General features: G+C 38.6%; 1 protein-coding gene across 1 annotated transcript in view; it reads left to right on the top strand.

The window, feature by feature from the left end:
* The window catches only part of Cv-c (crossveinless c), an 84,988-nt gene that overhangs the window by 59,359 nt on the left and 3,670 nt on the right, over positions 1 to 21,959 (top strand). The window contains exons 10-11 of the mRNA XM_064126756.1: positions 3,819 to 3,988; positions 19,874 to 21,919. Coding sequence (XP_063982826.1) covers positions 3,819 to 3,988; positions 19,874 to 21,919 — 2,216 coding nt within the window. The remainder of the gene's footprint in view (positions 1 to 3,818; positions 3,989 to 19,873; positions 21,920 to 21,959) is intronic.

Raw genomic sequence — 21,959 nt, 5'->3', positions numbered from 1 at the left:
TTTCATTTTTCTGTTCGATTGGAAAAGCCGCGTTTTTAACGCAGCAATAGACTAGTATTCAATTGGGAAAATTTTCAGGGAAAAAACACAGGCCGTCAATCGATCCCAATTAATATCAGTGGGGATATTGGACAAGAAACTTTTTCAATCATGAAATTTGTTTTGTGAGCGACCCCGTTTTACGATCCGATACGAACAGTTCATTCAGTAATTTTCGGAGTTAATTATCGGTTAACAATAAAAACCGCTATTGTAAAAATAGCCTGGTCTATTGCCATCAATTATTTCAATTATTACCCATCCACTGTTAGAATAAACTTGAAATTTATAACAACTGCGAAGTTACGTAACATTTTTGTGAATTTATGTGGTGACGAATCGGTTTTGTCAATTAAATCTCAGGTTAATAAATTGTCTCGTGAATTGAACGGAGAAGTTACGTGAACAAAGTCATTGAATTGATTAAAATTTTGGAACGCGTCCGATACTCAATGATCAAAATCAATCGTCTGATTTTTTTACCGACAACTGCGTTGAGTACCTCAACCACTCATCCTCACTCACCACAATATTTTTCACTTAAATTGATTTTTTTCCGTCTTGATTACAGAATTGAGCTCTCATTAAATCGTTTGTCGGAACCTTTGTAATAAATTAATTTCGGAAAAGTACAAATTTCGCGAGGGGAAGTATCAGGAGACATAAATAATCCCCGTATGATTCTTAATTAGGACTCAAATTGGGATCTGGTTCGGTAATTTTTTTTATGCTCCGTATCACGAAGATACACGATGCTAATTGATGCATCATAACGGTATCGATGTCGCCCGATGTAACGGACTAATTGCCGGTCATTTGTGGTAAAGAAATCTGGAGATATGTAATTGAAGGTCACCAGCTTTTTCGTTCCAGACATATTGCAGATTTTTATTTTTTTCGGCAAAAAACAAAACGGAATATTCGCTGTTGAGCAGTAAATAATTGAGGATTTATGACTTCGTTAAATCGATCGGGAATTAATTGTGGCTTGAGTCGGAATAATCGAGAATTGGACGGAAGTTGAAACATCTGAGCTGCCCACGTAGGAGATGAGCACTGGGCCAGTATCGGCCAGTATTGGCCGATACTGGCCCAGTGTCGGCCAATACTGGCCGAGCCTCGGCCCACTGTTGGCCGTTCGTCATCTCCTACCAGGGTGGGGAATTTACCTTGGAGACAATTATTCGTTTTAATTATCAAGGGATAGCGGAAATCCTTGAATCTCTGGTGCTGTCCGTCACAGATCGATTTCACTCCTTAAAAGCTGTCAATCTCAATGCGAGTGACTGACTAACAAGGAATTTCAAGGAACAATTGTTCCAATTTTACTCTTAATCCAATTTAAATTGATAATTCCCATAAACACGTCAAGTATTCAACCAGAAATTATGTGCAACCCGTCAGGGTTAATGTTGTACTAATTGTTTTCCACTAATTGCAGTGTCTGCGCGTGTAAATTTATTTCACTTCATTAATTCTTCCCTTTTCTTTTTATCACAATTATCCTACCGTTCCATAAAAGTGTCATTAGTCTCCCTAATCATTCGTCATCGTTTCCATATTGTTATCCGGAATTTGAGTGATACGATCAACATATTCGAATTCAGGGAAATTTTATTCCGATAATACATTTGAAAATCTTTGGTATTATCCACTTTTACGAAAGGGAAATTCACCTGAATTTGAAATTCATGAATGCACCGATAACCGATGTCCCCCGATAACCTCATCTTGATATACCAAAAGTTCCTACTTCCGCCCCGTCAAGACTTCTGAATGAGCATATATCACGGACAGATACGACTCAATATCGCAATTTCTAGGTCACAATGACCTTGGCTCGGAAAAATGTGTGAGTCTATCGAGTGGCAGGATCGCGTTAGTCCGATTGCCAGGAGCACGATCAGACCGCTCTACCCGGTTGTGTTATATTTCTCAGTATTGGTGAATCGAGGGATCTGGGTCGGCCAAGTTGCGCAAGGCACTGCCATTCTTCATGGAGCGAGGGTAGGGAAAGCCTGATCGTGGTAGACCTGATGAGGAATATATCAAGGTCTTGCTTGGGGTTCATCCAATCATAACAATAGTGGGCTTGATGAGGTATTGATGTTAAAGGTCACTCACCACTTATTCGAAAGCGTAATTCAAGGGGAAGTCAGAGGATGAATATTGTCAGAGGAAGTTTTCCAGTAGTGAGGGGGTGAGGAATTCAAATTTTTGAAAATTACGTTGGTATTGGAACGAATATATTTGTGATTTTTCCGCAGCTGTGGCTGTCGTGATAAGAAGTCAACGTTCAAGATTTTTATCAATTTATTTTTCTGGTTTTGCTGTTTATCCTGGTCGAGTCAGACGAGGGTAATTATAAGGATTGTAAATAATGTGGAAATGACAAATCCATCACGGTTTTTATTTCCGCACTTGGTAATAAATTTTAGAGGCACAATACGATAGCGGTTAACACAGATGTCTATCAGCAAACAGTGGAGATCAAAGTTGGGAATATGGAGGAAGGAGTCAAGAGGCCGTAATCATTGTATGTCACATCAATAATGGCGCTATACACTTTCATATGCCTCATTCAGTAGAGTGTCCATTGAATCATTGAAGATATTGACTTCAACATGGTACCTACTGAGTAGTTATGTTGAATTTTAAACATTAATACATGGAGACATGATCCAGACTCTTTCATACGATCCTTTTAGGACGTTCTGGACGTTTGCAAATCAAAATTAGAAAATTATAAATTTGGAGAATTGCAAGGTCTCAATGGCAAAGCAAAAATCATCACATTTTTATTTTTATTGCAAATTAGACTGCTTTGTGGAGTGTTGTCAGGCATTGCATTGGTGTGAATATAAAAGTAGTTTAATATGTCATTTGTAGTCATCAAGTTTTCATATCAAAAGGGCTTTTTATTATGCAAGAATCTTGATGACAGGGCAACACCATCAGGTGTCATTTGCTTGTACTAAAATTGATAGAACAGGATGTTAATTTAGGGCGTGCATAATATCTCCGAACTGTTCTGAAACTGTTGATAATGTATTCATTCAGCTAACGTTGGGTAACTATATCCTGTCCTTGATGACACAATTCTAACGACGGAAATTTCAGTCGTCTATTGATGTGAAAGTGGAAGATGACGTGGATTATCTATCCACGATGTCATAATTTTCAAATTAATCGACGGTAGAAAATATTATGTTTCATGAATAGAAATTCGTGGGATCCTCTTTGGAAAGTGACTCGCTCAATCTCACGTTCAAAGCCAGAATTGATGAGTATGAAATTTACGGAATGTCCGGAGATTATTCGGGAATGATATGATGACTTAATGGACTCGTTGACGATACTGTCTCGCAAACAAACCCTAATAGATCTGAAGTTATTTTATTACTTGATCGTTTTATCACAAAACTAGTATTTCACTGAATCGATATTATGAAAAACATCAATTTGGGATTTGGGTGGGGAGATGTGGGTGAGAGGAGACGGTGAAATAAATTCTCCGATCACGTTGAACTGATATCCTCGATTGTGCAGGGGGAGGAAAAGTATCGGAATGTGACGAATGTTCGATCAGATCCTGGAACCCTAAAATTATCTTTGCGGTAGATTATTGTACGAGTACGATAATTTTTCTCATACATCTCATACATGGAGGGAAATTTTCTACGAAAATTCGAGAGGATTTTCCTCGCCATTTTTCAAGAGATCGTGAAGCGCATTGATCACTCTCAAATTAATGGCCTCATCTTCTTTTATGTTTACAGATTGTCAATTTCCAATTGAAGTATCAGGAGTGGCCAAAGACCATCCATTCCTCGAAGCTGATTCACTTCAAAGTCTCTACCGTAGACTCCACGCACTCAATCGTTGCGCAAACATGAAGTTAGATACTCATCACACCCACCATCATCATAACACGAGCCACAGCAAGAGCGTGAGTATCCATTATCCCCAGTTTCCTGGCTACGCCTTCTCTTTTACTTCATTCTCCCTTTGATACTCATTTTTTTTTTCGTGTCGTTCCTCGTTTGTGTTATTATATCCGTCAGTTTCGAGGCTCAAGTTGGGTGAAGATCCACAGGGTACTTTACAGGCCCCAGGGGGAGAGCATGGCTTTGACAGAGATGGGGCGGGCGTAGCTGACGTCAAGCGGGAACATGAAAGTCATGTTTTATTTGTCCTTCGATAGGTCAACGGTACACAATGGAAGATGGCCAGTCGGGTATTGGTTATCTGGCGAATCTATTTTTTTTTCGAGGTTTAAAATTTTTTCCGGTGATTTTGTCTCACTTTTAGGGATTCATTGATTTCAGAGATTTTAAGAATAGGGTTGCGATGGGACAAAAGATAAGCTCCTGAAGAAAACACCTCTTTAAAAAGCAAATAATTTTTTGTTATCAGAACAGTAGGAGTTTTCGTAAAAAAGAGACAAGTGGAGCCCCTCCTATTTTTGCTCGATTAGATTTGATTGGAAAATTATTTTGCAATCAAAATCAAATGACCTGGAGGATCGATTGACAGACTTAAATCTGTCTGAAACGTGGGGGATCATAAACATCTGAAACAAAAGGGCCTCGGTAAAATATTGAAAGGGAATCCACATGCGGTCCTTCCACATTAGAAATATTTATGATAATTAATCGTTGGAAATAATAAAAAGGATTCCGTGCACAGGGAAAAAATGGAGTGAAGTCGAGACTAACAAAAAAAAATAATAAAACGAAGGCTCAGCATTTAAACGAAAATTATGGTTTGCCCGGAATATTTATTTTCGCAAAGTTGTAAGCGCGAAATATTAAGATTTTTATACGAAAAAATATAAAGGAAGGTCCCTGAGATACCTGAAAAAGGTAGACGGCGCACGGTTTACGGTGAATGCCTGAAAGTGTGTGACAGAGATGAAGAGATTAACTGTGGTGCGTCAGCCGTAACCATTGTGCGTCACAAAACGCAATGTTTTGTATACATTTGCATGAAACCGGCTCAATGGAGTTGAATATAATTTGATACACAGTGGCTAAAGTACTTTAATTGACCATAAATGGTTACGTCATCATTTCACTGCTGCGGGGTATTTTGGAGGGTTGGCAACATAAAATCAAGTTCAAACATTTTCATAACTGAGCGAAATTGTGAGGAAAAATGTCGGAAATCCTTTAAATTTTTACTTTTGGTAGTTTTTTTCAATTATATTTTTGGAATATCAAATTTTCACTTCCATTTAGGGACACAGCCCTCTATAGTATTGTTTACCTCCCCTTTCAAAACGTTTGCATGCTCCTGAACCCACAGTGACGTCATATGTTTCATGAGCCCCAACCGACAGTTAAAAAATTTGAGTAATCCCAATTAATTTTTGTCTTCCTTTCTTCATATGTTTAAATGAATGTGGGTAAAATGATATAATAATGGTAGGGAGCGAATTAGGGTCCAATTCTTCTGAATTTTGATTTGGTCAGCCCGAAATCTTGACGTTCTACTGCGCTCGCCAAATCATAAACTCATTCCCCTTTTCGCTTAGTGTCGAATAATTCACGTCTTGAAGCAACAGTAGCGTCACATTATTAATTAACCAGTGAACGATGTGAAACATCAGTTTTTTTTTCTGAAAATCATGTGCAGAATTTTACTGCACCCAAATTAGAGAGTAGATAAAGAAAGAAGTATATTTGGGTGTGCTCAGAGTTCATCGACCCTGGATGAAGAAAGAAAACGAAAAACGCATTATTCCTTCGTAGAACCGTTCGAGACACAAGTGCGAACTAATGCTTTGTGCCTTTAAATGGCACTCGAAGAATCGTGAAATTTACATTTGATTCTGAGAAGCATTTGGCAGTATAAATATACTAAATTAATGTACCTGAGTCATTGAGGGGTGTGAACCATTTGTTGTTCCCTTACACCCAAAAATAAATATTCTGATTGAGGCCCATGAAAAATATTGATAATTAAATTTCCATGACAACTCAATGAATAAATCATTGACGTTTCCATTGAATTTTATCAGAAAATTGTTATCTATTTATTTTCACCAAAATTGTCGCAGCATAGTTTCCCTAAAAACGGTTAAATTATATTTTGACGACATAAATAATCCTTCTTACGGTTTAAATATCGCTGAAAAATAATATTAAAACAACATGTCACACGAATTCATTGAATTTCACGATGTGATTGCGAAAATCTTGATAAATCACTTCATCAACACATTTGGTAGCTCAGCACATTAGTTCGCCACGCTTTCACACTAAAAGTTGACAGTGAGAATCCGTGGCGAACGGATTTCATAGATTTTTACCCCGTTCCTTACATGCAAGTCCAACTTTCATGCCCATAAACGGGACTTTGAATAACCACTGGGTATATTTCCACTCGTTACCACAAAATCCGGAGAGGGTGAGGAGACATTGACTATATAATCGAATAAAGTGAAGAGTTTTGTTGTCGGTACAGCTGCACTATTCAAACTCTCACCGGAAGCCAATGGATAAAGTAAGCGACGTGTATTGCATCGGTAATGAATAAATAATTGTTTTTTCTCGTGGTACATGTGCGGAGGAATTTATAGTAATTCCACTAGGGAACTGAACGTTCCTTCGATTGCGTCATTTTTTCTGATTATTTAATGGAATTCCAAGTTGTCGATGACTAGGAATACGAGAATTCCAGAAGTTGCCAGAATTTTTCAATTAAAATTGGAATATTACACTGGTTAGAGGCTCCCCAAAAAGTATTGTGAATTATAGTCAACCAATTTATTACGTTGAAATATTTAAACCTCGTTGGAGATATTGCCAGGATCATCTGCAGGTCTGCCCATTTTCGGACTTATCTCCTTTTTTTTACGACTTCCCTAGTAAAACCCTCATAAATAATCCGAAAAAAATGATAGCCTTGACAAAAGTAGGAGGGGTTTAGAAAATGGTTTAATAAATTTACGACAGGCTTCTATTATTTTTTCTCATTTCATTGTTTTTAAAAATCTCAAGGTTTCCGTCAGAACGTCTTATCTTCACGAATCCCCGACTTTCTCGTTAATATGCTCCTGGTATGAATCAACCGTCAGCAATATCGTGGATCTGTTTCCTTGTACTGTCGGCCTTCCTCTGTCGGTCAATTGAAACTGGAATTTCATACGAAAACCGGCCCTTCATCTCGGCAATCTGCGACCTCACTCGGAGGCCTTCATTAACGTTGTTTCCCTTTTTTTTTCACTCATGTTCTTCATTTCTTCCTCGTGTGATATCAATCTAACTTTCGATGTTGGATCCAATGGTCGAGTATTAACCCCGAAGCATTCCTTTCACCCTTCCTCCGAGACTTTTCGGTGGAAGTGAAGAAAGAATTCTTCTTCATGAATTAGCCCAGTCCCTTGTACTTCGGAGATTAGTCACGGCATCAGGGAGGTACCTCAGGAGTTTTGATAACATTTGTTATGGTGTTGAATGTATTTCTTGGTGAGTTGGCGCATGTGCCCACGTGTGAGGCTTTTCTTCTGTGAGAGTCAGCATTATTTAACGAACGTTCTTCCTTAAACGATTGTGGATAGGGTGAATGGACCAGTTGCCGACCGGTTGAGAATAAATTGGAGTCTGTGATATAATTTAGAATTTAAGGATTTTCTATAAAAAAATTGATGAAGTCATGGGAATAAAACTTCTAACTTGTAGCTCAGGTCAACATTTCATCAATAAAAATTCACGAAAATCGGGATTTTTTTAATGTAAAACGAATAAATAAAATATGTGAGGTCCCAAATAACTCCTTTCACCTCCAAGTAATTGATAAATTTTCAAGTGAAATTTTCACCTAATTACCAATAATTTCATAACGAGGGATAAAAATCGTGATCCTCTCATTGACATAAAAAGGAGAACGAAAAAAGGCCAAACGATTTGAGAATAACGATCAGCATGAAGATCTTTGACTCCACTTTAATCCTCACCGGTATAAATGATATACCTGCATACCTCGTTTATCATCGACCAGTTGGAAAAACCGCGAACGGGAAGTGGTCATTAGCGCCGCTACACGCTTCGTCGAGAAGTTGACTCCTTTCGTGGTCTCCTTTTTAGTCCTGTTTCATGTCGCGTTGGAGAACGGCCCCCTCCCCCCTCTCGGCCGATTGTGGGCTCGTGCGACTTCTTGCGCGTTTCTATGTCGCACCGTTATAAAGCTTATAATGATCAACCGAGAATATATACAAACAATTTAACCTCGCTACGAATCTCATCTAACTTTCGAGGACAATTGCTGTTTCTCACACCTTCACGCCACATATTCTTCTCTCATTACTTCCATTGCGTCGTCCTATTACACCTCATTTTATTTACTTGGCGGCACAGTTAAAAAAAAATCTAAATATCGCGCCTTTTATTTTCAATGGGAATTTTTCCACTCAATTAAACGGACTCTTGAATAATTGTTAATAATTTAAGTTTGAGTGAGGCTAAGGAGGTACTTCAATATCGATGGAATTTCATTTAGAATAAGTCAATGGTTCCATGGGTGTGATCATCTTAAAAACCCGTGAAATCGTTTCTTGTAATTTTTCCAACTCAATTTCGAGATCTGAAAATAATTGCCATATCGTTTCTAATCATTGGAATGAAATCTCTCTCTGGGACTCAATCTCACCTCAATCTCGATTATAGAAAATCCATGTTTTCACGATACGTTGACACTCACTGAGATAGCTCAATCCATCTCCCCCTTTCCACCTCCCACCACATTCACCAAACACTCCCATTTCCCCCAGTGGCGATGATAATTACCTAGCAATTACGATGTCACAACCAAGTCGGTCACTCTCGACCGTTTTCACGACAAATTCTCGGGGCCTCTCAGACCCAACGAGATGATTTCACTGCATCATGTATGCGGGGAACAGGTCAGGGCGTGAAAAAAAAAGTATCATGCATTCGAGAGCTCCTTTGAGTAATAAATAAAAACAGAAATAATGAAGAAAGAAAAATAAATAAATAAATAAATAACGTGAATTAATTCAAGAAGTTGTTGGATTCATTTGCTTTGATTTTTATTTCTTTCCACTGAGTTCTCTCCAGACTGCTTGGCATCGTAACACATTTTCTCTCATTTCCACTGATTTTTTTCCTTTGACGTGAATACCCCTCCTTGTAATTTCTTCACTCCTCCGTCTCCTCATCCTTGGCGCGCTCGAAGGGAGCTGCGATAACTCTTGAGAGGAACGAGTTCACGAAGGGGAAATAAGAGAGTCACCTCCTATCTCACACCCAAAGACCCACTCGACTCAACACATGGTGCATTATTTATTTACACTGCGGTGCGAACAATGATTAACAGCCAGCGCGTGAAAGCGATTGGAATTTATGAGGAGCGCCTGGGTGCGTTAATGTTGATTAAGTTAATGTTATTTTCAGGTGATATAAGAGTATCAAATGTGCTGGGGGTGGAGTTGATGCGTCAATTGAGTCAAGTGGTCTTTCCTTTGTTGAATGGAAAAATTTGTGGGGAAATGTCGTGAATAAGAAACTCATGGGGGTGGAGTGGTGTAACAAGTATTTATGTGGGAAGTTGCTGTATTCAACAGTTTGTAAAGGTTGATTTTTTCATTGAGTTAATCCAAGGTACAAATTTATTCCAAGTTTCACTCACCTAGGGGGAATTATTCAACTTGATCGTTCTGTGAGAGAAACGTAATTGTTGGTTATTTTGAAATACAATGAGTAATTGCAATTTTCATTTGAGATATTATTATTATTTTTCCTACGTAAAAGTCAAAAGTTATTTTTTACACGAGGAATATTTCCAGTAGACTTCGACAACAAATTTAAATTATCATTCGTGGATTGAGCTTTTAATTAAGCTTGGAAACTCAGATATTGTCCCGAGAAATTATCAACTTCGATTCTCGGTTTACGGACAATTTTTTTTTTCCTCAGAATGAAAAATAATATTCATCTGAAATATAATAATTCCTTCTCATCACTATAATTCTACACTGCACGCATGGTCGACACACTTCAAGGTAGTCTACTCATGCTACCATATGAACCCAGAAGATCGTACGATATCCTCGCTAAAATCCATCTGGTTACGTTTGCGCATATACACTCCTTAGTGTACATTTATGATCGACTACGCAATAACCGGTCGCTCGTTAGACACAAACCGGGTGCATGCCGGATGTTTCTCTCTCTCTCAATATTCCTCTCCCTTTCTCCTGCACTTGCGCTACATGATGGAGAGCTGTCGAATACCCCCTGGAATGGGATGGAGGACAGAGAGAACAACTGAGTGCCTTGTTCTCTTCTGTCGTAGACTAGACTGCTTGGCACTGTTTATGCCGCATAGTCGGCTAGAATTATGCGTAGATTGGAAATCGGCCATTAGAAATCACTGCTAATCGAGATGATCGATGAAGCGACTTCCAAGGCAGTAAGAAATCGGGAGAAAAATAATGATAAAAAATTTAAATACGGGGAAATGAGGGTGATGGAAAAAAGTCGATTAATAGGTGATTGGGAGCTTGTGGACAGCGGGTTTTCCTCAAAAAAATTTAAAAAAAAATTTTTGATTCACAATAACAAAAAAATAAAATGCGCGGAACTTGGAAAAAATATCGAAACGTTGGCCTTTTATTAATATTATTGTTTATAAAATTCGGCACCTTTGGATACTACTTTTCAACCATTAAACATTATTAAATATTAACGCAGTAACTATAATAAATCAATTGCTCCGAAATTCCCAAAATCCATAATTTGATTTGTTCTCGATAAAATAAGGACTTGAAAATTTTCAGAAAATATACTTGAAGTGTTAGTCAACAATTGTAAAGTATAAAAAATTAATATTATGCGTAGATTGGAAATCGGCCATTAGAAATCACTGTTAATCGAGGTGATCGATGAAACGACTTCCACAGCAGTGAAGAATATGAAGGAAAATAATGTTAAATAAATGGTTAAATACGGGGGAATGAGGATGATGGAAAAAAGTCGATCAATAAATTTTTCCGTGCTTGTGTGCGACGGGTTTTTCTTCGTTGCGTGGATTGCAGGCTGACTGACATGGTGTGGGACAAAAAATACCAGGCGATTGGAAATCGAATGACGGCGCATAGAAATCTATTTGTATTGTCGATGTTGCCGGTGCATCGTTGCTCTATTTTGCTTGGGGGGCGGGAGGGGAATGTGGACGCTTTACTGCTGATGCTCATTCAGAGGAAAACAATGAAAAAAATGGTGTGGTGAAACGTGAATTGTTGAGGAACGGATATCCTTGATGGGTATTGAGAAGAATTATGTATAAAATAGTAAAAAAGAGTGAAAATAGACTTTTTTCGTCTTTGGTGTCCTTTTTACTCACAATTTACCTAAATTGTTGATTGCTATTTCTATTTATGACAGGGATTATGGTAGAATGAATGGGTTTTGCTGATGAAAAGGGGGAGTATTGATCATTGAATTTAGTTAACCGATAACAAAATTAATTTGTGAGTTTCATTTTTCGGTGAATGACGCAATTATCCAGTAAATTGAGAATTTCATGGAAACAAATACGTTTTACAATGGCATTTTGGATGAACGATATATTTTTTTATTTTTGTGGCTTCCTTTTTCAATTATCAAATGGATCGTTTTAATGAATTCATTATTTCCGAAAATACGTCAATGGCAATGGAAAGTATTCAATTTAATTTCTATAATACATGAAATCTATTCAGAAGAAAAAACGTGGGAGATTTTTGCTAATTGATTGTTCAATCCAGAATAATTTGACTGTCCATCACAACAATTTACGTGAAAAAATTGTGATTTATATTTTTTTGTAGCATTATCTGTCACATTCCCAGTAAATATTTATATTCTTTATTCTGAGAATGTATTTTTCCCATATGTGGAGTTCTGGTGATAAAATTCTTCCGATTTTTCTCGGATTAAGGAAGAAATAAAGAAGAAATTGAGGTTCGGTCTCCGGCTCTCGAATGCTTGTGCCACTCTTAATGTACGATTGACTTCAATCGAAGATGTGTCTGTACTCGCGGAATCTCGATTCCTCAGAGGGGCCTCTGTGTCGATGGGGCAAATCGATATGTGTACACGTAGCTGTCAGCTTGTTTCTCGGTTTTGTTGGCTGCTCACGGGGGCCTTTGTGAGATCGAGACGAACGATTTATCAATGATACCGTTGATGAAGCCGAAGATCACAGTATGAATTTATGAATAAATAAATATTCGTTGATCTGAAAAAATTAGTAGTTCTCAGAAAGTTGTCGGATTATGGGTGGTCGACGCGTTATGATGAATATCCAGGGAATAATTCGTTGGAACTAATTAATCAGGGGACATTCCGCAGTGAAGTGGAAATGATCAAAACAAAAAGTCGATCCTTCACAATCTATTGGATGAAATATGAAATATGAAATTTTTCATGACTTTCAGCGTCACCTGAACTAAATTTTGCAGTTTTATTATTTTTTGTTAAAGAAGGCTGAAAGTTATTGATATTTTCAAAAATCTTATTTTTATAGACAATATATCCGTTCCTGGTAGAATCCTAGATATGAATAAATTAGAAAGTCAGTAGAAATTAACAGTTTATGAATTATGTATACAAAAATTGCAATTTTTAGTTTGTTTCATCATCTTCCCTCCATTTTACTTTCTATTTTTCTTCAACATTTTCACGTTACCTACTCAGTCACTATCGAAAATTTAATTGAGATTCACAAACCATAAATATTGAAATCACCGTGAAATATCCAGAAGCCGAGCATCAAAGCTCTCGGGAAAAGCTCTGGGACTAGATTATAAAAGTAGAAAAACATTTCACAGTTGAAGAACTCTGTCTGTTCAACTCTGCCCTGACGCAGCAGAACTGTGACGGTCATTTTGGCTCCAAAATGCGGTCAGGGCCAGAGAACGGTCAAAAACCGGTCATTTACATCTGACCTGACTGAAAGGGAAAATGACGGTCACTCCATATTACTACTCTTCACCATCGAAAATAATACCATAATACTTTCTCCGCCGACGAGCGTACGCCCAACTCGATCCTCACAACGCGCTGATGATATAAAAGAAACGCTCGATTGGTCCCCTCTCGGTTCGAGTGCGCAATTACGGCGGCAGAACTGGATATTGAAGAATCAAGTGAAACCATTAAATTAAAATGTCACGATCCCTCGGGCTTAATAATTGACTGCCCCGAGAGTGTTTCTGACGGCGAATTCTTTAGAGAATTGTTCGGCTTCGTCTGCCAGTACTGGAAGAAATTCCCAGCGAGATAATTCGAAATTCATTCGGGAAATTCCATAAGTCACAATAATATAAAGTTTAGAAGTTCCCCAATCGATGGAAAAGGAACCACATCGATCCAGAAGCCCTTGAAATTGGCGAAAAGTGCAAATAAATTATCTATAACTTATAATTCTGAAAATTCCAGTGAAGATTGAAAATTTCCATCATTTTGCTCCTGACCCTGTCCTTTAAATGAAAAAAAATTGATGTAGTGGGGAATTTTCTTTACTCGATTAAACCTTAAATTTTTCTAAAGTATAAATTACAACATCGACTAGAAAATTATTGTTCTCCACTGAGACCACAAATTGTTTCCCCTGAATTGGAACAACCGCACCTCTCGTGAAATTTTACATTTTTTTAACCAGCGTATTTTGACCATTTCAAGTGCTCCATTTCGAAGACCGTTGAATATTGCTTATGTTCACTAACACTGGTCATCTCACGGTCTGAAGATGTTTCTGCTTCAATGAACAATGGCCCTTGAAATTCCCTCCATTTACGACTGAATACATCTTTGTTCGCTTTCACTCTCAAAAGACCTGAGAGGTATTCCAACGATGTTCATAGGCTAATTTACCGTTTGCCGAACCTAAACCCAAAATATCCTATGATAATGGCTGCCCTTTGGTTAAGACGAGAAAATTACACAACATTAACCTTCGGTCTTTCAGTTGAAAGAAAACAGTTCCTCTGGTACTTGACAGTTCCTATCAAAGAAAACATGATGCACACACGGGGTTGGGTTCTGAGGCAAATTGATTCGACAGTTTTTCAGTTATTCAAATGAAACTTGAGAGTAAGTGGCTTTTGGCTGTTGTTTTCGGTCAATTCTCTGACGGCTAACGCCCATTTCGCCAGATCAGAAAGCGACTAATCCGGCATAAGCGCCGGCAACAAAGCATCAATCCCATTGCGTCACACGTCTCTTATTTCGAGGCAAATTTATTGACGTAATGGCCAAAAGTGTTGAATCGAGTAGCTTTGCTCGTAACAAGTCACACCCACTGCAACCCGCCCATATCAACGCGCCCAAATTCGGGAACGAGCGATCGACAACACACCTTTCGTTACATCTCGTAAATTATCGAAATTTTTTTCTGTTACATCACTTATTGAATCATCGTAATTTCCATCGTTCAATTCGCTGACCAGTCGTTTATTCGCTGTCAGAAAAGTATCATTACCGTTCGGTACAAACCACACAACAGATCCAATCAATTTTCAATCCACAAACTTATCAATTGAATCGATCAATTCAATTAAACTTGAATGTGGTGGATTGGTCAATTGTTATTTAGCAGCAAAATTATTTTTCTGTATTACCCGAAAAATATTCTTCAAAAGTCATTTCCACTTCTGTGAAACGCAGAGACTAAAATTATTGTCAACCGGTCGCAAACTTAATTAAATAACAATGAAAATGAATTGGTGTCCTTGGTGATGTCTTGAACGTAAATATCCAACTTCAGCATCTCAACAGCCGAAGAGCATTCGAGTTAATTTTCTCATTTGTTTACGTTAATCATTTCAAGTTGCAGGCTCGCCTCGTCATCACATTTCTTTACGAGTCGAGTGCCAATTGGGAAGCACTCAGGCTGGTTCCCCTCCAGTGCATCTCAACTCTCATTTGAAATTTCTTCCCACAGCAATTAGGAAAATTGCCGAGATCGTCAACTGCATTGCTCCAGGCCTTAAAACTAAATGCGGGTCCAACATTCCTTGATTCCTCCAATGGAACAATCAATTTATCTCCTTCTAATTCATTAAATACATCGAAAAATCCATCTCCGGAGGTATTTTCAAGAAATTATGCAGAATTTCTAAATTTCATCTCCTTGAAATAGTTTGTCATGTAATTCTCTTTGCCAGACACAGTATTGCCAAATGCTAATATTTCCTCAAACATTGAAATTTTATTTAACATCGACCGGTAGAACAAACACCTCACTGCATTTCTAATCATTTCTTCCGAGTAACAGAGTACCTCAAACTCTTAAAAAATATGTTTATTTGGCCATCAACCGATGACATCAGATTCTCAGAATTTTCCTGAAGTACTATTATAATATTTATGCAAGACTGCATCGAAGCAGTAGTATTATTGGTCGTAAAAATGATGCACCGAATTTTCGGATGTGAACGATGTGTGAGTGGGTTATCGGAACAGTTCTGGTGGCCCACGTGTACGGAGTCGGTTGAAATTTCTAAAATTATTATGATGCAATAGACGTGGAGGGAAATTCAATTGCTATTGAAAGAGTTGGACACACCTCGATCATTATACACTAAAATTCGAAATATTTTTTTGATGGAAGTTAATGTGAATGGAAACATTAAAGTGAAATTTATACTCGTTCAACGATAATAATCACTCTCACGAGAAAATTACCTCTTCAAGGTTGAGAGATAGATTTTAATCTAGATAAAATTTCAACGAATTAGAGTAGATGAACAAAAATATTTTTTTAATCATTAAAAAGAATTGATCATAAAGTACTGATAATTGATCATTAATAATTGGAAATGACATCAAGGATTTATTTTTCACACTCGCGACAGTTATCTTCGTACCTCTAGGGAGGAAAAATTTATATAAAAAATTGTGAAAGATATTTCTTTTCGTGTCAGCGTTATTTTTTTCATTTTGATTATTATCACAGGGAGTGTACTTTTCATTCGCTGCATTTTAATTCTCTTTTCTGGCGATATCAATCACGAATGAACATTACGGTAATAATAGCATTGGCATCCATAATAATCCCTTGACATTGCGTTCTCAATTCACACGTTCTTTTCAATTATCTACCATCAATTCCAATCGTAATAACAGTTGTCAAGTGCTAATTGCCTCGTCATTCTTAACTTCCTCGTAATGACATTTCTCAGTTGCTGATCCCGCGTGGATCGTGATATAAGTCATTACAATTTTTTTCGAGATAGAATCGACTTCAGTGATCAGGACTGAAAAATTGGACTTGAAATAAAATTATATTTAACATTTTCGAAAGTAGTAGACAAAGAATTTATTAAATTTTGATGGAGTTCCAAAGGCAATTGGATAGTAATTTTCAACGATAACTTGGGCTTTCCCTCTAAATGTTATCATCCACGTCATCTCCATAATTCTATCTGCATTATACCATAATGTGTATGATAATGTTGTGGAAACAGGCTCATTGGATCGCGGGGTAAATGGATTCAAAACAGTGCAATTGAGCTCATTTCATGCGCATAATCCCCCGAATATGAAGCGAAAGCTTTCCTTAATTACATCAGCTCTAATTACATCGACTATTTCCCTGAATTTTCCACTTTTAACTTCTTGAAATTAAATACAAAAAATATTAGTTTCGCGCGTTCACTGATTCGATCTTCGTCGCCCATTGCGATAACTTAATTTTTAAATAAAGAGAGTCTAGAATAGATCTGGATATCTGGATCTGTTGGACATTTCGCCTCACTAATTTCCGAATGTCCCCGGTATCCAAGGAATTCCGAGAAGTGGTTTCTCGAGACTTTTTGTTCATTAAATTTTACGATGCATGAAGTTGTTAGCGTGTTCAACAGTGATAAAGGGGCTATATTCACTTTTTTATCCCTCGGGAATTATATTGTTTATAAACCTGATACTTTCGACGCATCGGCGAAAGTGAATATCCCTGATATGAGTGAAATCCATCACGAGACGTTCATGATATCGTCGGAATTTTTTTTCTTTGTTGCTTCGTTTCGATGTAATTTCCAATCTAATTTTCCCTGTTATATTATATCTTTTTTGCGAGGAGAAAGGGAGGGGATTGGGGGGAGGGGTGGCTCAGCTTAGGTTTTATTATTTTAAATGAGTCAACAGTTTCACTTATTAATTCAAAGCAGTTCATATTTTTTTTATATAAATCTACACGGAGACTTCATACTTTCTCCCCTCCAAAAGAGGGCTGGAAGTGCGTACTTTCTTTTCATACTTAACAAAAAATATATAAAATGGCTGAAGGCTTTCGGGCGATGGCCAAGTGGAAGTTCTGGCAGGAATTTGATTGAAATCGTTTTGTACCTAATTTTTAAACACGTCAGAGAAAATTTTCAACAGCGACAAACAGTAATAAAACGTCACCACTGTCCTATCAAGACAGTGATTCAAAGAGATCTACAAATTAGTACTTGTCGCATATATCATTAAACGTGAGTCACGACTGGCCATTTCTCTTTACTCTCTGCAAGCGAATGAGAACAAATCAGTAAAATGGAAATTTATTATGCTTCACTCCTATTCTTTGTCATTTCGTGCAAAACAGTGTAGTATTCACGAAATTTTGTAATTATTCAACGGTTGACTGAATTATGGTCCCATTGAGTATGAAATATACATCAGAAAGTTAATGAATTTCATTCAATGCTCCCAATTCACTTTTAATTTCGTAATTATTCATTAAGTGGCCATGGCCACGGGGTAATTTGAATTCACAATTCAGTATTATGTCCGAATTTCGTCCGAATGTCATGATTGTCGAATTAGAAAATGGAAATTTTTGAATTGAACAATAGAATGAGGAAAAATTCTCCGAAAAGTATATCATACCTGAGGTGTACTCCCCTTTATTTAAGCTCGTCGAATGGAATTTAATAACAGAATTTCATGAGATCGTTCAAGGATGCAATGCATCTCAAAGCTGTTGTATGAATATTTCAGTCATACGAGGAATGCATCAGGTTAGTCAGAGATAATATACCGGGAACTGCAATGTAGATAGCGTGCAATGGAACACCGTTTGATGCCAATATGTTTGTGGCTCTTGTAACATGCATTAATGAGTTGATAAATTTACCTTGTGGAGATTGATGAAATCGTCAACTCAATAGCTCATTAGAGAGCTATAATTACCCAGAAATACAATCCCAATGACCTTAGAGTCGTCAATTTAATTAGCATGAAAAAATCAACAATTCACCACCACAATGTTCAGTGTCTATTTTTTGCGTTGATGGTTACAGTGGGGAAATATAAGAATTAAATAGCATTGACGTTATTCGAACTTCTGAAGACACTCATCAGTCACCTGTTATTTACTTTCGCAAGTCACTTCTCTCCAGAAATAATTGGTTGTAACACTTTGCATCATTGAAACCAACTTTTCACAGTTTTCATTTTGTAATCCACAGCATGACGTGAGAGAATTTGTATTTTTAAATGACCCATTTAGTACCCGACAATTTTCGTTCGACATTTTGACGTGTGAGTCTGAATTATGACAGACCCATTCTCATCTATTTCCAAATTCGATTTTTTCATCAACGTGTGGGAGTAGAAAATTGGCAGACGTCGATAGACCCAGAAATTTCAAGTAAACATAAATTTTGTTGACATTAATTTTTCATAATTACATCCAAACTGTGAATTCTGGTAACAATTAATAATTGAGTTCGAAGGATCGATTGAAATCTCGCTCGTAAAGTTCAGAAATATGTGCTCAGTAGTCGAGTTACAGTTTCATCCTATCGATTATTTAATGCAGTCGACAGAAAATTGAAGGTACATCGAAATCTGTTTACCAGTGGGTGTGGGTTTCAATGCAACTAGTGAGAATTTTCTCCACCAACTGAAGATCGATACAAAAATTATATAGAAAGAAAAGGGGGACAATCTCAAGAAAAACGTATTCTCTGGGGCTGTAATTCGCAAAGTTCAACGGAAGTATTGCGAAAGTCAATGATTGATACCGATGCTCGAACGTTAGTTATGGCGCCTCAAATTGTTCCACCATTGGAATGACAGATCGTGCAATTTTATAATCCTAGAAACAATCGGAACCATTACCTACGATTGTGACATCAAACGGAATCGAGTTGTCTCAGAATCTTGAGAAATGATCGAATGAAAGTGGGATAGTAGTTGGCTGGCGCAGTATAATGCAGTGAAACTAGGTCCATTGTCACACGGGTCAGGTCACCAGCCCCATACATTCGCTTCTCCTCTCGTGACAAAGGCGTCAAGTTTCGTAACGAAGCTTGGTGGTAAGTGAGGGGGCATTTTCGAAAGCCGCCCACCCAAGCTCATCGGGCCACACGTGACCCGATTAGTCATTGGCGAATGGGGTCAATTTTTTTCCGAAAATGCATTTTTATATGTTCCCCTTCAAACCCATTAAAATTATCGTCTTTTTCGCGACAAAGAAAGCAATTTCGAAGTAATTAAAAATTGGTGAATTTTCTTTGCTCACGGGAGGACCTCGTTTATCCGTAACGGGACGTAAATTCTTATCTATTTGGCAGAGGTTTAATTTTGTTAACACTCGAACATCAAAGAGCTAACACGGCAGTAACTCTCATAGTTGAGGTACTATTGATTATGCTGCATTATTATCACGACTAAGTATCAAGTTTTCCGATCGATCACAAGCTTTTCCGCTCCAGATAACGCCCCCTCCCCCAAAGTATAGAATAACGAAGAACTATGCCACTGATATAAAAAAAATTTCACCTCCAACATTACAGTCATTCATCAGCGATTAATCATCATCTTTTTATTTCCCGCAGTCCAACCAAGGTGGTGATGACTCTGACGAAGACACCCAATGCGCCCTGAGCGAGAATTGGACATTCGAGAAGAAGACTCGTCGTTGGTCTCGAGTCTGTGACGTCACTCAGGCAAATCTGGAACGTCTTCAAGCGATTGCAGGTCAGATTCCCTCCGAAGAAGATTCCCTTGAGGACCGTCTCGAAGCCGAGGAAGCCTCTGACACAATGATCGACAACCGTTTTGCTACCTCTCCGCATCCACTCCCGGACGAGATGTCACCAAAATTCCGTAGAACCGGTTCCGAGCGTCTTCGCGACGGTGCCAAAGCTTTTCTCCGTCGTGTGGAATCCCTTAAATCTCGTCGTCGAAAGCGCCAGAATCGCGAGGGTGTCGTAATAAGCGGTCCCCAAGTTCTGGACATGATGTCAATGCAACAAAAAATGAAGGACCTGAACTGCGTGGACGTTTCACCCACTGGTATATCCCCAATGACCTTCGATCTCCTCCCTCCGTCACCCCTGAATCGACCTATATCACCATTGACACTTCCCCCATCACCGTATCACCTGCCTGTTCAAGCAAATCTGCCGTTAACTAGTCCCTTCGGTGACGACTCCTCCAGCTATTGCTCTGATGGCTCCCAAGGTGGTGGTCCTGTCCCTACACCCCCACGCAACAAAATGAACAAAGCAAGGAAGTTTCTCTATCGTAATCGTGAAGACCAGGGGGCTTTGAGTGACTCAGAGTGTCAGCCATCAAGCTGGAGGCACAGATACTTGAAAGACGCCAACAGTAATCACACCAAGATCTTCGAATATGTGAATATACACCCCCAGAACGAGCACCAGAATCAGAGTTTGAGTCCAAAGCCGGAGAAAAAGTCGAAGGAAATCAATACCCGAGGAGGAAGTCTCAACCTCGGTAAAGACTCACAGAGGTATCGAGAAAAATTATCTAAAGATGACAAGTCATCAAAACGAGAGGAGAAACTGCACAAGAGCTTTAGACATGTTCGTGATGACTCCTACAAGGAGTGTAAACAATTGGCGAAGGAGGTGACAGTGACAGTTTATCGGGAGAAATCGAGATCAAGGAGTTCTGAGCTGGCGAGCCAAGAGAGCAGTTCCACGATGGCCAGCAGAGATTCGGATCAAGAAGAAGAGTCACCGAGACTCAAGAGTAGTGTTGTGAGGTGGCACAGCTTCCAGAGAGGATCTCTTTACCCTGAACCACTGGATCCACTCTGCCAGAGGGCAATGGCGTCAATGTCTTGTGGACAACTTCTGGTACTGAGGAAGCTCGCTCTGTTGAAGTTGACAGCTTGCATGGAGCGCTATTGTCCGACTCATCGCACCGGCTGGAACTGGGAGTTGCCGAAGTTCATCCGGAAGATCAAATCACCGGACTATAAGGACAAAACTGTGTTCGGGGTTCCATTGCTGCTTTCACTTCAGAGAACTGGTCAGGCCCTGCCTAAGTGCATGCAGATTGCGTTGAGGTGGTTGAGAGCCAATGCTTTGGATCAAATTGGAATATTCAGGAAGAGTGGCGTTAGGTCGAGGATTCAGAAGCTCAAGGCGATGACAGAGATTCAAGGGGATAATATCAATTTTGATGGACAACAGGCTTTCGATGTTGCTGATCTGGTCAAGCAGTATTTCCGAGAATTGCCTGAGGCATTGCTGACTAATAAGTTGTCCGAGACTTTCATTGCCATTTTTCAACATGTCCCGGTGGAGCTGAGACCCGATGCTGTTCAATGCGTCTTACTGTTGTTGCCCGATGAGCACAGGGAGGCACTGGAAACACTTCTGGATTTTCTTAATCACGTTGCAAGCAACTCTCCCTATAATCAGATGACCGCGTCCAATCTAGCGGTCTGTTTGGCACCTAGCCTGTTCCACTTTAACCACACAAATTCGAATGTTGCCAATCGATCGAGCAGTGTTTCACCAAGGCGGAGGAAGACTGTGGGCATTCCGGATCAGAGAGAGCTGTCGGAGAATAAAGCCGCTCATGATTGCTTGTTGTATTTAATCAAACTTCACCGTGAACTGTTTATGGTAAGTGGAAATGCTTTATTTTCTCTAGCGAAGGTGCGAA

This window comes from Diachasmimorpha longicaudata, chromosome 8 (assembly GCF_034640455.1).
Source record: "Diachasmimorpha longicaudata isolate KC_UGA_2023 chromosome 8, iyDiaLong2, whole genome shotgun sequence".
NCBI classification, from domain to species: domain Eukaryota; kingdom Metazoa; phylum Arthropoda; class Insecta; order Hymenoptera; family Braconidae; genus Diachasmimorpha; species Diachasmimorpha longicaudata.
The sequence above is the reverse complement of the archived record's forward strand: the minus strand, read 5'-3'. Positions and strand labels throughout refer to the sequence as shown.